The sequence below is a fragment of the Schistocerca gregaria genome, chromosome 2, assembly GCF_023897955.1.
Source record: "Schistocerca gregaria isolate iqSchGreg1 chromosome 2, iqSchGreg1.2, whole genome shotgun sequence".
Classification (NCBI taxonomy): domain Eukaryota; kingdom Metazoa; phylum Arthropoda; class Insecta; order Orthoptera; family Acrididae; genus Schistocerca; species Schistocerca gregaria.
The window spans coordinates 882,963,994-882,984,113 of NC_064921.1; the positions used below are offsets into that span (position 1 = coordinate 882,963,994).

Genomic DNA, 20,120 nt, shown 5'->3' on the forward strand with positions numbered 1-20,120 from the left:
ATCAGGAAGCTGCGTGGTGCGTCGAACATACCCAGCCGCCCGTCGCTGGGGTCGCACTCTTGTATTCTTGCTCACCCCCGAGTCGGATGCATGCCCTGTAGCATTGAACATCTCCCACTTCTCCTGGTGCTGTGGCATTGTGGACTTAGTTTTGACAGACAACAACTTTCGGTAGCTTTGCAGACAATGTTCACCAAATTATAAGCTCTGGCTCACCCTCACCTCCCTAGGCCTATGTAGCCCCGTTCAACATGCTTTAGCCAATAAATGGCCTTTCTCTAAAAATTACCCTATTATTCCACAACGCCTACTGACTGTCCATACGCCCATCCTGTACACCTTTCTTCAAGAGGAGTTATTGATACCAAAAATGCTTTCTACCTTTTGAACAGGTTAATACAATCTCAGCTGTTAAACTAAAAGAATTTCATATGATTTTGTACACAATGTATTATATTTCAGGGTAAAATGTATAAAAAGAAATTACTTTATTTTCTTTGTTACAATCAATATGTAGTACAGTTAAAATTTCTCTTCTTTTAGAAACATTTGAAATTACAAAATATTCAGCACACTTAAAATTCATATTATTAACTGCACAATCTGACACTAATTATTAAATTTATTTCTGCATTCATTTACAAAATAATAATAGAAATTAATAGAAAGGCATTTGTCAAGAAAGTTTGTAAACTCTTTGGAATACTGTTAGTTCCGCAGAATGGGGTAGTAGCAGGTACGCCTCTGATGTGATCAGACATGTTTTTATGTTTGGCAGTAACAATGTAATTTACAGTTTTGAAGTGAGTATTGTAAAGACAGTGTTATATAGAAAAATGTCATAGGAAAAACAAATACAGAAACAGAAATTACAGAGCAGGCTTACTTCAGCATTGTCATGTCACTTGGAACCTACAAAGTCAAAAATTTCAGCCTAAAGAAACAACCCCTAGACATGAAGAACTGGAGCCAACCATGAGAAAAGAAGATAAGTAAAAACGTTTATTGTAAATCTTACTCCTCTTGAATCTTTTTAAAAGATATGATTTTGAAAAGAGTGACAATCAACAGGTAATGTGAGGGAGGAGTAAAATTACAATGTCTGATAGCAAACTTTGATTTGCACAAAGTACATTCTATAGTTTTTGCACTGCCAGTGGTAAAAGTACTCATTTTTTATGTTGCTGTTAAAATAATGTTTTCATTGTTAGCAACAGTGCAAAACATTAATAATAAATAAATAAAGATTATGGAGTAAGTTGTACAAATGGTGCTTCTAGCATATATATTTGCACATTGTGCGGCAAATTGAAATCAAACATCTGCTAGCACAAAATACTTTAGCCAAGTGGAATAACAAAAAAGTGGAACATTTGAGTGACACCAAACAAACTTTTGGGACAGTAAAGCACTTTGGAAAAAGTGGACTGTCCCAGGGAAAATGAGATGAATGGGCACCCTATCCCAAAACCATTTTGTCCACTGGGATTTCAGACCAGATTCCCCCCCCCCCCCCCCCTCCCTCCCCCAAAAAAACACCGTTTTAGCATTAGTTGTAAAGATATTAACAATGAATTATTAACTAGGTAATTCATGAGAAGAGGTGCACATTTTAAAACATTATCTTTTCTTGCACTACTAGGGTATTATCTGCTTACAGCACATACATATATAAATAAATAAACAATAAATCATATTACATCCTTTATGTGCTTACAGAACATACAAATGTAAATAAATAAATAAATAAACAATAAATCACATTACATCCCTGAAAATGTCCCTCTATGTAGGAATTCACAGAACGTAATATGTGAATCAATGAGCCACAGTGAAAGTAAAACTTGGCAAGGAAAACATGTATTGCTAATAAGGACTTATGTATAAGTATATTCTGCAACCACCATCTCTAAGTTTTATGCTCCCTTTTTTGTTTATGCAGTATTAATGATGGAAGCAGAAAAGTAACCCTCCCCCACACACATATATCCAAAGCTGCAATAAGCCAGTTGACAACATTGCCCTGGTGTTACAGCCCAGTTGAGATGCACTGACAAGAAAATATAGACAGACAGAACAATGTAGTCATATGTGAGTGTTTTGTAATAGCTGTCTCTAAAGGACATTCTCTGAAAGCCAGCAATGTTTTCAGTCTTGTTTATGTGCCTGTGGAGCATTCAATGGCTAACCTATATGGTGAGTGGCTATCTTTATTCCTTCCACTTTCTGCATTCCACCCAGAAGTTTCCTGTATCATAATGACAAGTCTCTATTCTGAGGGTTAGTCTACAAGTTAAGATTCAAGAAGCAGATGTTCTGGGGTGTGTTTTTATGCATTTGTGTTTTTGGGTGTATGTGATGTCAAGCAATAGTGATTGTATCCACTTTTACTTGAATTATTGTAAATGATATCCACAGTGGTTAGGGCCACAGTCTCTAGACTGCGGGTTCCTCGGTTTGATTCACATGGGATGGAGATTTCCTTCATTTGAGAATTCAGTATTTGAGCTGTCCTAATCATTTCATCTCATCTTTATCACAAAGATGCTCAAGTTGCCGATGTGGTATCAAACAGAAAGACATGCACCAGGTGGCTGAACAGTCCCAGATGGGGGTCTCCTGGCCAACAATCCCATACCATCATTTTACTTCAGTTCATTCTAGATGATAGCTCTATTTGAAAGTTCATCTGATAATATAAAGCACAGGTCACTGTGGTTGATTAATGTGCAACTCAATTAAAAAATAATAACTGGATGAATATGTTTGTACCATATCCAGGAGCTTGTTTGATCCCATAGGTTAAAACATTTGATGGAAGTGGAAATAAAATATTTTATTTCACTTTCAATTGCATTTTGAGACAGATCTCTTGCACAGCCTTCCTTTCTTTTTGTCACCTTTTGTTCTGCTTCCAAACTTTTAAACCATAATGCAATAGAAGGTAGAATAGTGTTGACTCACACTATGAACAGACTATGTGCAGATGCAATAATTTTCTCTGAGCAGACGAAAATGTACAGTGACTATGTCTGCAGCATTAAAGAATACACTGTAGAAACACAAAATTTGCCTTAGTCACAAAATAAACTCTAACTATTAACTGATCCAGTAATTTAATACCACATTTCACACTGGAAGTGCTGTTGAAATGATGATGACTTACTTCAGCTTATGTTTTTATTTACTTTTGTTTGTCTTTTACTCACTGGATGACCCGAGACTAGACACTGCTTATGTCAACATTAATTGTTTTATTAGAATACTCTAAATTCCAGGACAGAAACAACAGACAAAAATGAAAACATCTGTTAACATCAAGAAAAGTAATGATAATTTTGTACTTATGCAATAAAAAGAGAGGGAAAGCTTGAAGGCCTGGGAAATTTTCTGATCTTTAAAGTGTGGCTATGGGCCAACTACCACGAATTTTGCAGATGAATGGTTACATTTCCTCACTTTTCTTTTACTAGATATTTAATTACTGTTTTTTAACCTTTTAAGGCTTGTTGTGTGGGTAATTCATTCATGCTTATTTTTGCAAGGAAACTAAATGGCTGGCCAGTACAGTGGAATTCCCAGTACTGTTTTTATAAACAAGCAGAAAATATTAATCTTAGCTTTCATAACTTGTATATATCTTCTTTATGGAAGGATGAGGGATCAGTTGAGTAAGGTTGCAATCCCTCTTCACTCCCTGAAAGAGAAAAACCAGTTATGAAAGTTAGGCTTAATATTTTCCACTTTTAAGTGTTTTTATCGACATTACTATGAATTTTGCCTTGTGAAGGTAAGTGTTGTATAGTCATTGTGCCTCACTGCAGTTTTAAATTTTCTCAGCTTAATTTTCCTTTTTGTACATACTTACTTTTAAAGAAATATATTTATAGTGCTGCTGTCCACGTGAGCAGTGGTTAATTGCTGTGAATAAGTTTCACATTATATTACTTTCACTGTATGACTAAAGATTAATGCCATTCACCCAAAACATGAGTTTATAATTGAGTTAATGTTAGCAGGTGTTACAGCTGAAGATATCTCCCTGAGCCACTGCTGGGGCTCTGGAAATCTACATGGCCATGCACCAACTTCATATGCCTCTGAAAGTTTGACGTGCGGCTGAGTACTTTGTTGCAAAGTTTACACACAGTCTCTCCTGAATGTATTTTCTTGTGTGATGACAAGTTTTTAGCGTATCTGTAAGCTGCTCCACAAATGTCACAGGAATACATTCTTCCCTCAGATGATGACTCCCCAGTGTGGTACAAAATACCAGGTAGACCTGTAGAAGAAAACAGTCCTCAGTATTTGCAAATAAAATTGAACTATTTGTTCTTAGACATTGTATTTGTTCATTAATTAAAGTACTCCAGTCTTGAACAGATAATTGTGATACTGAATAATTATAAATTATGGTGGCGTAATCTTTGCTATTTACATATGGTGAATTTTCATCTTTTTTAAGAAGTAAGCAAACTTTATAGGGTGATACAAACAACATAACTGGACATGGAACAATTGACAAGTCATAGACCTCTATTTTCAGTTATCTGCAGAAATGAAAAATATTTAGCCAACTAGCTGGGGAGGAGGGACAGATGGGAGAGAGTGGCAAGAGAGGGGGGAATTTTCTGGTGGACACACAGTTAAGAATGGAATTCAGACACAAAATAACTACAAGTTTTTATTGAAAAAATGCAGTTCCTGGGACAAAATCTACCATATTCTTGTGGGTTATCTTTTGGTACTTCAGCCACAAAATCTCAGTTAAGAGGTGGATATATTTAATAGCTGATGATTTAAAGCTGACAGGATGAGTGCTAATTAAAAAGGCTGTAGGGAAAGAGAACATCAAACTTATTAATTAGTTTTAAAAAGGAACAAGTGGATTCAATAACTTCAGAACAATGACAATATATGACGTCTTCTATCCAAAGCTTCTTTCTTCATTTTAGACAACATAGATATCTTTTATGTAAATTGATATATTCCACTTTGTTTTCCCACTGGGATTACTGGCCTGAGAAAGCAAAGCAGTCATCAAAATTGAGATTCAAGAATGAAATTTTCACTCTGTAGTGGATCAAAACTGTGTGCCGGACCGAGACTTGAACTTGGACCTTTGCCTTTCGCAGGCAAGTGCTCTACCGACTGAGCTACCCAAGCACGATTCACGACCTGTACTCACAGATTTAATTCCTCCAGTACCTCATCTCCTACTTTGAGTGAAAATTTCATTCTGGAAGCATCCTCCAGGCTGTGGCTAAGCCATATCTCTGCAATATCCTTTTTCCAGGAGTGCTAATTCTGCAAGTTTCACTAGAGATCTTCTGTGAAGTTTGTAAGGTAGGAGAGAAGATACTAGTGGAATTAAAGCTGTGAGAACAGGTCATGAGTCGTGCTTGGGTAGCATTGTGAGTCATGCTTAGGTAGCTAGTCGGTAGAGCACTTGCGTGTGAAAGGGAAACGTCCTGAGTTTGAGTCTCGGTCTAGCACACAGTTTTGATCTACCAGGAAGTTTCATATCAGCACACACTCCACTGCAGAATGAAAATTTCATGCTGGAAACATCTCCCAAGCTGTGGATAAGCCGTGTCTCTATAGTATCCTTTCTTGCAAGAGTGCTAGTTCTGCAAGTTTTGTAGGAGAGCTTCTGTGAAGTTTGGAATGTAGGAGATGAGGTTCTGGCACAGTTAAAGCTGTGACAATGTGTGATGACTCATGCTTCAGTAGCTCAGTCGGTAGAGCACTCGCTTGTGAAAGACAAAGGTCCCAACTTCCAAGTCTCGTTACGGCTCACGGTTTTGATCTGCCAGGAAGTTTCAAAATTAAGGTTGGTTTGAACAACAAAGGGCTTCTCTAGGTACAATCCAAACAGAGGTGGTTCACTTCTGCTTTTCTCCAACCTGTAGATCAGCATATCTGGGCAGTTGTAGTGATATCTAGAAATTAGCATGGAGTACTAATTACGGTGCAATTTGACATTCATACAGGGAAAATGAGACAAAGATGAAAACAGTGTTCAGTGCTAGAAAAGGTTGCTAAATGGAAGCAGTGAATAAATCTTGTAACTTTTAGAATAACAACAGTCCAAAGCAAAGCTCAGTTGCAGTTCAAGCTGACAGCTTGTTTGTAAGGGTCTGAATAGTGACAGATGCCCTAATCAGACCATTCAGCAGAGAAGAATGAGTGAAAAATTTTTATTTCTGCAAAACTGACATATTTTTAAAGAAAGCATACCATAGCACTAGTATATGCTACAGTGATTTGTTTCAGAAACACTATAACATCATCCGTACAGCCCAGATCTTCCACCGTGTGATTTTCACATTTTTTGTGACCTGAAGAAAGACATATGTCAATGTCAGTTTCAGTCAGATGAGGAGATGTGAATGAAATGCATTTGGCTCTGAAGAGAGCAATGAGCAATGTGTGATGCCATCAATGACTACTGTAGCAAAATATTGTCAAACAACATTTCACAAAATTCAGAGAAATTCTGGTCATATGTAAAGGCTGTTAGTGGCACCAAAGATAGTGGCCAGTCCCTAGCAAATAAGACAGGAACTAAAGTTCAGGGTAGCTAACCAAAAGCTGAAATGCTTAACTCCATTTTCAAATTTTCATAAACTGCCCCAATTTAATCTTCATACCACTGAAAAGAGGAATGAAATAAGTATTAGTGTCACTGATGTTGATAAACAGCTGAAATTGTTAAAACTGAACAAAGCTCCAGGCCTCAATGGAATCCCTGTCAGATTCTATACTGAATTTGTGGCTGAGTTAGCCCTCATCTAACTATAATCTATTGTAGATCCCTCAAACAAAAAACCATGCCCAGTTCTTGGAAAATGGCACAGGTCACACCCATCCACAAAACTACCATCCAATATCCTTGACATCAATTTGTTCTAGAATCTTAGAACATATTCCGAGCTCAAACATAATGAGGCAACCTGAACAGAATCACCTCCTCAATACCAACCAGCAAGGATTTCGAAAACATTGATCATGTGAAACTCAACTTGCACTTTTCTCACATGATGTACTGAAAGCTTTGAATCATGGCAGATACAGTGTTTCTTGATTTCCAAATAGCAATTGACTCATTACTGTATTTATTGTCAAAAGTATGATCATATGAGGTATCAAGTGAAATTTGTGACTGGATTGAGGACTTTTGGTAGGGAGGATACATAATGTTATCTTAGATGGAGAGTTGTAATCAGATGTAGAAGTAACTTCAAGCGTGCCCCAGGGAAGTGTTTTGGACCCTTGCCATTCTTGTTGTATATTAATGACCTTACAGACAATGTTAATAGTGAAATCAGGCTTTTTTCTGATGATGCAGTTTTCTGTAATGAAGTACTATCTGAGAGACGCTGCATACATATTTCAATGTGGTGTAGAAACTGGGAGCTTGCTCCAAATGCTCAGAAACGTAAAATGTTGTACTTCACAAAATAAATAAAATGTAGTTTTCCTATGACTATAATATCAATGAGTCACTGTTGGAATTGGCCAACTCATACAAATACCATGGAATGATCAATAGGTTCAGTCATGGGTAAAGCAAGTGCTATACTTCAGTTTATTGGTAGAATACTGTGGAAACACAATCAGTCTACAAAAGACATTGCTTGTGAACCACTTGTGTGACCAGTTCTAAAATAATGCTCAAGTGTGTGGCACCCATACCAAATAGGACTAACAGAGGATATTTAATGTAGACAAAAAAAGGGAAGCATAAATGGTCACAGGTTTATTTAATCTGAGGGAGAGAGCCACAGAGATACTGAAGAAACTGAACTGGCAGACCCTTGAAACAGATGTAAACTATCCTGGGAGAAAATATATTCACCAAACTTCACAAATTGGATTTAAAAAATTACTCTAGGGATAAACTGTTATACTGGAGCCAAGGTAGCCTCTGAGGGCCAGCAACCCATATTACACCACAGGGGATGAGGGTGTCTATGCCCAAGGCATACCAAAAGCACCATGGTAAACACCGACTATTTACTTACAAGATAATGGAAACAGACATTCCGAGCACTACTTCCTGCAGGGGGAGCTCAAGCCATGGCCTGCAGGAAGTATCACTAGCCAAAGCCTGATTGGCTGGAGACAGCTCTTTAGGGACTAGAACCAGCTCCAAAGTTCAGTTCACTCTGGGTGCCGACCTCATGTACAAAGACCATTGAAGATTATGTCTTTGTCTCTGAATTGGACTGTTACTAGTGTGTGTGTGTGTGTGTGTGTGTGTGTGTGTGTGTGTTACCATGAACCTTTGTGGAAAATCAGATGGGAACTTTTGTTTGCTTCAATTAGGAGACTTTTACTGTCATCATTATTGTTACCTTTTTATTGTTACCTTTCGTTTATTGTTCAGTCATCAACACTGTGAACTTACACCAATAAAAGTTGTGTTTATGAAAAATTGCAAACTGTCAGTCACAACATAAAGTACAATAACCCATGTATCACTCACTTAGGGATTGTAAGAATAAGATCAGAATAATTATTGCACGCACAGAAGCATTCAAACAATCATTCTTCCCACACTCTATATGTGAGTGGAACTGAAGGAAACCCTATGGCACAATGGGACATGCCCTCTGCCATGCACTTCATGGTGGTTTGCAGAGTATGGATGTAGATGTAGAATTGGAAGGATGGGTACAGTTGTGGATGTGTCAGCAGTTGAGCACGTTTTGTGAAACAGGAATTGATCTTCTTGTATTAATGCATGTGGTGATTACTTTTGAATGGAACCATGCCGTGGTCTCATTGTTAGAGGTGTGCGGTTTTCATTTGACTGCCCCTCACATTTATTTCTCATTATATTCTCAGTTTAGTAAGACTCCAATTTCGCTATTCCAGTTTTGCATTATACTCACATGAAATAAAGATAAGCTCTTCAGTTGATGAAAATTGCTTCTCTGAAATCCATTTCTTTTCCTAGTGTACACATGGCACTAAATATGAGGAACAGGAAGAGCTGGAAATGGTTGATGTGTGAGGAGATGCATAGATCTAGTACAAAATAACTTGTTTGTGTGCTGATCTTAATCACTTACACTTCACATCTTTATGCAAATTGTGTAAAACATTGAATTATGAGAGTCAACCACAGGATTACCTTTTTTACAAACAATAAATTAAGATTAGAACCTATAACTTTAACCCCATCTCACCACCTCCTCCCTCTCTGCAAAATCACTTTTCCCATTGACAACAGGAGGGGGTTTTTTTTTTTTTTTTTTCCCTAACCTTCATCAACTCACTATTCAGCAGTTTAGTCTTTGCGGTATAATTGAGGATCTACAGCGATGTAATCACACCAGAACCTTTATGATTATGGTTCAGTGTTGTCAGACACTATTCTGAACTGTTCTTCCTTGAAAGTCTTTACTCTGAAGTCAGAAAATGTGGCTCCCATGGTGCACTCAGCTTCTTCATATGCAGAACTCTTTTCAGGATATTATGAAGCCATTCATATAAAATATGCACCCTATCAATGATCTCAAAATCATAATCTGACAGCATTTTGTCAGGATACCATGAATTTTGTTATTTCTTCAAAAGAAATATGCCATATCTGCGGTACCTATAAGAACACATTTATATTTATTTATTCATAAAAACATGGTCTTAATTTCTGGTGCAAACTTCCCATCAACTCCTCTTGATTCAGTTTGAACGTATTGCCACAGTCCACTTTTCTCAATAAAAATGTTTTATCACTGCACAAAATTCATCTTTATCCATTCTTGTGGATGTGTCACAGATAACTTTTGGCAGATACTAACAAATAACTGTGCATTGCATCTGTTACAAGTAACACACTAATGTTAAAAATGTATTTACTTTTGTACTGTGTGTTATCAACAATGGAGAGACACACATCATACTTGTGTGATAATAGTACAGCAGACTAGATTTTTATATTTTTGCATAGAGACCTCCATAATTTCATAGTTACGGTGACATGATTCTCATCTCAATGAATAACAACATATGCTTGCATAATAACAGCTCAACCATTTTTCTTAAATTTATGTTGTGTACTTACTACCCACATAAACAATAGCAATTTGAGCAAGGATAACAGATAAATAAATTAAAATGACCTGCTCTGATTATTACATACACATATAAAATCTGTCTTTTCTTTACATCAAATGTAGGAACTGTTTCAAGATCCAAAAGATAATAATCAGAGCAGGTCATTTTAATATTTCTATTTGTTATCCTTGCTCAAATTACTACTGTTTGTGTGGATAGTAAGTACATAACATAAATTTAAGAAAAATGGTTGAGCTGTTATTATGCAAGCATTTGTTTTTATTCATAGAATGAGAATCATATCACCACAACTAAGAAATTATATGGGGTCATATTTTTTGGAACCCAAAATTTGCAAAAAGGGCCATTAGAATCATATCTTGATGCAAACCCAATCACTCATACAAACCAGTGTTTTAAGATTTCTGGTATTCCACCTTTATCATGTATATACGTTACGGAATCTCTTATTGTCTTTAAAATATGTCTAATGTGAAAGCATAGTAGCTTTAAAAATAAAAAAAAGATGACATTCATGATCACTACACCTGACAAAACAGTTACTTATATTTGACCCAAACCAGCACTTCCCTGCACCGGAAAATTACTTTCCACATGGGAAGTAAACTTTTGATCCAAATCAAAACTTCCTTGTGCCAGAAATGTACTTTCCATGTGAGAATTGAACTTTACAACAAACTACCAAAAAATTTAGGAGTACTACAAGAAGCTTAAAATTTAGAACAAAATTCAATGTGGGATGCTTTGAATAGTTTGTAGAATGAACACCTGTCTTGAAATCTGGCAGAGAACCCAAAGAGATTCTGGTCATATGTAAAGTACACCAGAGAATACCTTCCATGCATGATAGCTATGGTGATGTTACTGCTGACAGTGCCACTAAAGCAGATTTACTAAACAGTTTTCTAAAATTCCTTCACCAAAGAAGATGAAGTAAATATTCCAGAATTAGAATCAAGAATGCCAACATGAGTAACTTGCAAGCAGATATGCTCGGTGTAGCAAAACATTTTAAATCATTTAATAAAGGCAAGGCCTCCAGCCCAGATTGTATATAACTCAGGTACCTTACAGAGGATGCTGATACAATAGCTCCATACTTAGCAATCATATACAGCCACTCACCCACTGAAGGCTCCATACATAAAGACCTGAAAGTTGCGCAAGTCACACCAGTACCCAAGACAGGAAGCAGTACTAATATGGTAAATTACAGACCTGTATTGCTGACATTGATTTGTAGCAGGATTTTGGAACATATACGGGGTTTCCTAACATTATGGGTTACCTCGAAGAAAACAATTTATTGACAAACAGCCAACATGAACTCAGAGAATATCATTCTTGTAAAATGCAACCAGCTCTTTGTTCTCATGAAGTAATGAGTGCTATTGAGAGGGGTTGTCAAGTTGATTCCATATTTTTAAATTTCTAGAAGGCTTTTGACACCATTCCTCACAAGTAACTTCTAATTGAACTGTGTGCCTGTAGATGATATTATGTGCCTGGAACATGATTTCCAGTCACAAAGATCATAGTTCATAGTAACTGACAGAAAGTCATCAAGCAAAACAGAAGTAATATCTGGCATTCCCCTAGGAAGTGTTACAGGCCCTCTGCTCTTCCTTACCCACATAAACAATTTAGGACAGCAGCCCTCTTATATTATTTGCAGATGATACTGTCATTTACTGTCTTTTAAATGCAGCAGATTAGATAAGATTAGATTAGTAGTTGTTCCATAGATCATGAATACAACACTTCGTAATGATGTGGAATGTGCAGGTTAATAAAAGGTGTCTATACAAGATATTACATTAGACAAAATATTATTACATGACACTCAATACTTTGTATATCCAGAAATACATCTAATGAGTAGAAGGCGTTGCCATTAAGAAATTCTTTTAATTTCCTTTTAAATGTTATATGGCTATCTGTTAGACTTTTGATGCTATTAAGTAAGTGACCAAAGACTTTTGTGACAGCATAATTTACCCCCTTCTGAGCCAAAGTTAGATTTAACCTTGAGTAGTGAAGATCATCCTTTCTCCAAGAGTTGTAGCCATGTACACTGCTACTACTTTTGAATTTGTTCGGATTGTTAATAACAAATTTCATAAGTATATATATATATATATATATATATATATATATATATATATATATATATATATATATAAAACCCACATCCTTTCATCTTTCCTTTTCCTTCCCTCTTTCCTGACAAAGCAGCCGCCAGTTGCGAAAGATCAAAATTCTGTGTGTGTGTTTGTGTGTTTTATTCATTGTGCCTATCTACCGGCGCTTTCCCGCTTGGTAAGTCACACGCACGGCACTGCGGACACACCAGGAACCGCGGTGTTGGCCGTCGAATGGCGCTAGCTGCGCAGCATTTGTGCACCGCCGCCGTCAGTGTCAGCCAGTTTGCCGTGGCATACGGAGCTCCATCGCAGTCTTTAACACTGGTAGCATGCCGCGACAGTGTGGACGTGAACCGTATGTGCAGTTGACGGACTTTGAGCGAGGGCGTATAGTGGGCATGCAGGAGGCCGGGTGGACGTACCGCCAAATTGCTCAATACGTGGGGCGCGAGGTCTCTACAGTACATCGATGTTTGTCGCCAGTGGTCGGTGGAAGGTGCACGTGCCTGTCGACCTGGGACCGGACCGCAGCGACGCACGGATGCACGCCAAGACCGTAGGATCCTACGCAGTGCCGTAGGGGACCGCACCGCCACTTCCCAGCAAATTATGGACACTGTTGCTCCTGGGGTATCGGCGAGGACCATTCGCAACCGTCTCCATGAAGCTGGGCTACGGTCCCGCACACCGTTAGGCAGTCTTCCGCTCATGCCCCAACATCGTGCAGCCCGCCTCCAGTGGTGTCGCGACAGGCGTGAATGGAGGGACGAATGGAGACGTGTCGTCTTCAGCGATGAGAGTCGCTTCTGCCTTGATGCCAATGATGGTCGTATGCGTGTTTGGCGCCGTGCAGGTGAGCGCCACAATCAGGACTGCATACGACCGAGGCACACAGGGCCAACACCTGGCATCATGGTGTGGGGAGCGATCTCCTACACTGGCCGTACACCTCTGGTGATCGTCGAGGGGACACTGAATAGTGCATGATACATCCAAACCGTCATCGAACCCATCGTTCTACCATTCCTAGACCGGCAAGGGAACTTGCTGTTCCAACAGGACAATGCACGTCCGCATGTATCCCGTGCCACCCAACGTGCTCTAGAAGGTGTAAGTCAACTACCCTGGCCAGCAAGATCTCCGGATCTGTCCCCCATTGAGCATGTTTGGGACTGGATGAAGCGTCGTCTCACGCGGTCTGCACGTCCAGCACGAACGCTGGTCCAACTGAGGTGCCAGGTGGAAATGGCATGGCAAGCCATTCCACAGGACTACATCCATCATCTCTACGACCGTCTCCATGGGAGAATAGCAGCCTGCATTGCTGCGAAAGGTGGATATACACTGTACTAGTGCCAACATTGTGCATGCTCTGTTGCCTGTATTCACATACACCTTTGCCTTTAACCCAAATGAATACAGATTCGTTAACAGATATTTTCCTCCTGTTACGAGTATACAATGACAAGGAAGAAGGAGAAACATATGCAGATTTACCAAAATCCTTATTAGCTAATTCCGAAATATGGTAAGTGCGAAAGGCAATAATGTCTCTGTCAAGAAAACTTTCAAGTCCAGCAACACTTGGTACTCCAGTACCTCCTCGAACAATGGCAACAGTAAACCATCTGTTACCATGACCAAACGTATCGTTTATATCTAAACTAAAATTAAGTCTACAACCGACGAAAACTGCAGGACCATCCAGCAGAGCTTGTGCAGCGACAGACTTAACTGGAATACGATTCTTCTTGTCTCCAGCTGTTGTAGCAAATTCAATGTTCTCGATGGTCTTGTAGACTGCACAGGCAACTGCATTGAACGCTGCCAAGATGCCTTACAGGAGATATCGCCGCCGTTCTAAACAAACAGCAGACATATTTAAAGGCTCTGCTTGTGTCTGTGTATGTGCGGATGGATATGTGTGTGTGTGTGCGAGTGTACACCTGTCCTTTTTTTCCCCTAAGGGAAGTCTTTCCGCTCCTGGGATTGGAATGACTCCTTACCCTCTCCCTTAAAACCCACATCCTTTCATTTTTCCCTCTCCTTCCCTCTTTCCTGACGAAGCAACTGCCAGTTGCGAAAGCTCGTAATTCTGTGTGTGTGTTTGTGTGTTTTGTTCATGTGCCTGTCTGCCGGCGCTTTCCCGCTTGGTAAGTCTTAGAATCTTTGTTTTTAATATATTTTTCCCATGTGGAAGTTTCTTTCTGTTTTATTTACATCGTCATTAATTTGAACCCGACACACACACACACATAGATATATATATATATATATATATATATATATATATATATAAAACAGAAAGAAACCTCCACATGGGAAAAACATACTAAAAATAAAGATTCCAAGACTTACCAAGCGGGAAAGTGCCGGCAGACAGGCACATGAACAAAACACACAAACACACACACAGAATTACAAGCTTTCGCAACTGGCAGTTGCTTCGTCAGGAAGGAAGGAAGGAGAGGGAAAAATGAAAGGGTGTGGGTTTTAAGGGAGAGGGTAAGGAGTCATTCCAATCCCGGGAGCGGAAAGACTTCCCTTAGGGGAAAAAAAGGACAGGTATACACTCGCACGCACACACACACATATCCATCCGCACATACACAGACACAAGCAGACATATTTCAAATATGTCTGCTTGTGTCTGTGTATGTGCGGATGGATATGTGTGTGTGTGCGTGCGAGTGTATACCTGTCCTTTTTTTCCCCTAAGGGAAGTCTTTCCGCTCCCGGGATTGGAATGACTCCTTACCCTCTCCCTTAAAACCCACACCCTTTCATTTTTCCCTCTCCTTCCTTCCTTCCTGACGAAGCAACTGCCAGTTGCGAAAGCTTGTAATTCTGTGTGTGTGTTTGTGTGTTTTGTTCATGTGCCTGTCTGCCGGCGCTTTCCCGCTTGGTAAGTCTTGGAATCTTTATTTTTAGTATATATATATATATATATATATATATATATATATATATATATATATATATATATATATATATATATATATATATATATCGTGAGGCTACAGTGAAGATTTCTAGCTCTTTAAATAAGTGTCTGCAGGATGACCTTGTGCAATGAACACTCTTTTACTCAATGATGAGTGACCATAGAATATGATGCCATACGAAAGCAGAGAATGAAAATAGGTGTGATAAGCTACTTTACTGATATGTATATCACCAAAATTTGCAATGACCCTAATAGCATAAGTAGCTGAACTGAAACGTGTCAGCAGATCCTCAGTGTGTTTTTTCCAGTTCCACCCCTCATCAATGCATACACCTAGGAATTTTGAATATTCTACCTTAGCTACCGATTTCTGATACAAGTCTATATTATTAATGGGGTCATTCCATTTACTGCATCGAACTGTATGTACTGTGTTTTGTCAAAGTTTAATGAGAGCCCATTTGCAGAGAACCACTTAATGATTTTCTGAAAAACATCATTTACAATTTCACCAGTTAATTCTTGTCTGTCAGGTGTGATAGCTATACTTGTATCATCGGCAAATAGTACCAGCTTTGCACCTTCGTAAATATAGAATGGCAAGTCATTAATATATATATAAGAACAGCAGAGGACCCAAGACCAAACCTTGCGGCACCCCATTCTTGATTGTTCCCCAGTTTGACAAAACACCAGTTTTTGCATATTATGTGAACTGTTTATTTCAACTTTCTGCACTCTTCCAGTTAGGTATGATTTAAACCATTTGAGCACTGTCTCATTCATACCACAGTACTTGAGCTTATCTAGAAGTATTCCATGATTTACACAATTGAAAGCCTTTGATAGATCACAAAAAATCCCAACGGGTGACTTCCGGTTACTCAGAGCATTTAATATTTAATTAGTGAAAGTATATATAGCATTTTCCATTGAAAAACCCTTCTGGAAACCAAATTGATGTTTTGTTAAAACTTTATTTTTACAAAGGTGTGAAGCTACTCTACAATACATTACTGTTTCAAAAATGTTGGATAAGGCAGTCAGAAGAGAGATTGGGCGGTAGTTGTTGACATCAGACGTATCCCCCTTTTTATGCAGTGGTTTAACAATGGCATACTTCAGTCTATCTGGGAAAATACCCTGCTTCAGAGAGCTATTACATATGTGGCTAAGAATCCCACTTATTTCTTGGGAACAAGCTTTTATTATCCTGCTGGAAATGCCATCAATCCCATGTGAGCTTTTACTCTTGAGAGAGTTTATTATCTTCCTAATTTCAGATGGAGAGGAGGGTGGAATTTCAGTTGTATCAAATGGTGTGGGTAAGGCCTCGTCCATTAACTGCCTTGGTTCTTCTAATGAACATTTAGATCCTATTTTCTCTACAACATTTAAAAAATGATTATTCAAAATGTTTTCAACTTATGGCTTGTTGTTTATCAAGTTTCCATTCACTTTGATGGTGATGCCATCATCCTGTACTCTTGGTTGTCCTGTCTCCCTTGTAATAATATTCCAAATTGTTTTGATTTTGTTATCAGACGTGATGCACATGCTTCTGGACTTTTTGATAACTTTTCTTAGTGTAGCACAGTAGTTTTTATAATATTTGGCTGTTTCTGGGTCATTAATCTTTCATGTTGTTAGATACGGTTCCCTTTTGTGGTTACAAGATATTTTTATTCCTTTAGTAAGCCAAGGTTTTTTTTGCATAGTTTCTTGTAATTAGATTAGACTACTTTCTTGGGGAAACAGTTTTCAAATTATCTTATAAGTCTATCATGAAATAAGTTATATTTTAAATTAACATCGGGTTCCTTGTACACCTCATCCAAATCTAACTGCTGAAGATTTCCTCTGAAATTTCTAATTGTTGAGTCATAATTGAATGCACAACTTTAGAGGGTAGTTTTGAATTACTGAATGGAGCAATGTCATATACTGTAACTAGCTGAGCATCATGATCAGAAAGCCCATTCTCAACAGGACAAGAATTTATTTTTAAACCTTTCTTGGTCTATAAAAATGTGTTATCTATCAATGTGCTGCTGTCCTTTACTACCCAAGTAGTTAATGAAGGATGTCAAATTGAAAGAACTGAGCAAGACTTCCAGGTCAGTCTTCCTATTACACTCTGTCAATGAATCAACATTTAGTCTCCACAAATAATAATTTGCTTTTCCCTATCCGACAGATAGCACAACAAGGCATCCAAGTTTTCCAGGAATAAATGAAAGTTTCCTGAAGGAGACCTACATACTGTTACAATTATAAAAGAGCCCTCCTTCAGTTTAAGTTGACAGGCACATGCTTCTATATGTTGCTCTAGACAAAACCTTTTTGTATCTAGCCTTTCTACACAGTGATAACTTTTGACACATGTGTCAACTCCTCCCTCCACCTTATTCTCTCTATTCATATGTGCAGCTAGTTTATAACCACTGATATTTACCTTTTACATATCAGACACAATGTGATGCTCATTCAGGCATAGTATATCTATTACATTATTAGATTCAATGTCATCCAAACAAACCAGGAGCTCATCTACTTTATTCTTCAATCCCGAAATTTTTGGTGAAAAATGGTAATATTATTTTTTACTTTACTTTTCTGAGAATCTACATTTTTCTTTAATCCACCAATATTTTGGTTAAATATGGCAATAGATGTACTACAAAGACTGCTTACGCTATGCTTATCCACCCTTTCCTGGCATACTATTGTGTAATGTGGGATCTGCATCAGATAGGATTGATGGGGGGACATTGAAAAAGTTCAAAGAAGGGCAGCTTGTTTTGTATTATGAAATAGGGGAGAGAGCGTCACAGATATGATGATTGGGGTGGCAATCATTAAAACAAAGGCATTTTTCATTGCAGCAGGGTCTTCTCAAGAAATTTCAATCACAAGCGCTTCTTAGAGTGTGAAAATATTTTGTTGGCGTCCACCTAGAAAGCGAGAAATGATCATTGCAACAAAATAAGAGAAAACAGAGCTTGCATGGAAAGATTTAAGTGTTTGTTTTATCTGCATGCTGTTCAAAAATAGAATGGCATATAAACAGCTTAAAGGTGAGCCGGTGAACCCTCTGCCAGTCACATAATTGTGAATTGTCAAGTAATCATGCAGATGTATGTGTAGATGTAGAGATATAAAAGCAAATACTGTGAACAAAATCTTCAAAATACTTAAAGTTAGATATGCAGCGTCATTTGTTTTACACCACTGATGAATATTTGAATGTATGAAGCATATTCCATAAATGGGAAGAATTTGTAATTTTAAATATGCATGCATAGAAAATGAGTTACCATAATGCTGCTTTTGTATACCTGAGGCCCAATAAACATATAATACAATATAATAGATAACTGAAAACAACCATTTTAGTGTTCAAAGAACATGCTGTATGAAGTTCAACCTGCTATCAGTATGACCACCGAGTTGTTTTGACAGGCGTGCTTGCTTTATTGCAGCATTATTATTATTATTATTATTATTGTTATTATGTACAGTAATAATAACTTTTGGTCAAATGAAGTGGCTGGTCCCGAGCATTAGCTTTGACTTGTGACATAATGATGATGCGATGTCATCTGCAGGTGACAAATTGGAAAATTTGTGTGTGATGAGAGGGCATTTTGAAGTAAGTATTGTTTGAGAAGTCACTCTCTTGCAGTAAATTTCAGTACCCAGAATGTTCCTGTGTATGTCATTTTTTAAAAATTGTGTTTAGAGGTTTATGTGTGTCTTTAGTGTGTAACTGTGGTAGTCATATTGTAAAGCCTACTAGCTGCAAATTGAAAGTGGAAATGTGCAACACACTGCATACCATACCACTTCTTCAAAAGAATGGTGTATCACTTTATTATCTTACATGTCATGAATGCAAAAAAGTTATGAAGTTTCTGCTATCTGTACCAACAACAGATTTATTTAGCATTGTCAGAAGTACGGGTCAAATAGTAGGGGTATTTGGTTTGAAAAATTATGACTTTCCAGCTGTAATACTGTTTTGTTGATTTATTTTTTTCTGTTATTATTCTTTGATTTGGTAGTCTGTGAATCTGTGAGTTTTCTGGAATTCAATTTAACTATACAGATGACACTTTTTTAATGAAAATTTGTTGATTTGTGGTTGGTGAGTATGAAGTTGAATAGCTACATACGATAAGTGAAGATGATGATATCAATTTCACATTGAAACTGGCTTTTTTGTATTGTTTGTCAGTATCATGATGATTAAGTTAGCTACATAGATTTATTGCACATAACAATGCAAATTTTGTGGGTTGTTTAGGAGGTTTTATTTATTTTTTGTTTCGTTTTTGGTTGTTTTTTTATTTATTAGATAGGTTATCATTTCATGCAGTTTTTATTCTTAATGAGAACACTGACTTGAATTGTGACCTATTTAAAAAAATTCTGAAATCAAAGAAAATCTTAAATGGAACTGTTTTAAAACCCTAAAGTCTATTTGGCTGTTATCAGAGACACTGCATGGGATTGCAAAAGAATATGCTTGCAAGTGATTCAAAGGGTGGAAAATATGAATAGAGTTGTGCATTGTAGCCCAAGGGGTTACTTAAAAGGGAACAACATGTAAATTAAATGCAATAATCTTTTCAATAAAAGATTTGTCAATTAATTTTCTCAGTTTCCATGAGACTCTCTTGAGTCCGAGTAGTGTGGTCATATAATGAGGTACTACATAAAATGTATGAATGACTGAACAGTTCACAGAATCATGATAAAAAATTAAAGTGATGATTTGTGATAGTACTTACATATAAGAGATTTGATACAGTAAAAGGCTCTGAACTTTGTAGAAAATAGGATTGTATCACAAAGAAGCCATGTAATAGCCTAAAGGAACTTTTGGGTGTAAAATTCAACAGTGCTAAAATAGATAAAAACTAAAATGAAATATAAAC

At 37.5% G+C, this 20,120-nt stretch overlaps 1 protein-coding gene across 1 annotated transcript in view; it reads right to left on the minus strand.

Annotated features, from left to right (window-relative positions):
* Positions 1-1,571: 1,571 nt before the first annotated feature.
* LOC126335303 (broad-complex core protein isoforms 1/2/3/4/5-like) overlaps positions 1,572-20,120 on the minus strand; it is a 400,342-nt gene continuing 381,793 nt past the window's right edge. Inside the window, exon 6 of the mRNA XM_049998420.1 lies at positions 1,572-4,282. Coding sequence (XP_049854377.1) covers positions 4,023-4,282 — 260 coding nt within the window. The 3' untranslated portion in view covers positions 1,572-4,022. The remainder of the gene's footprint in view (positions 4,283-20,120) is intronic.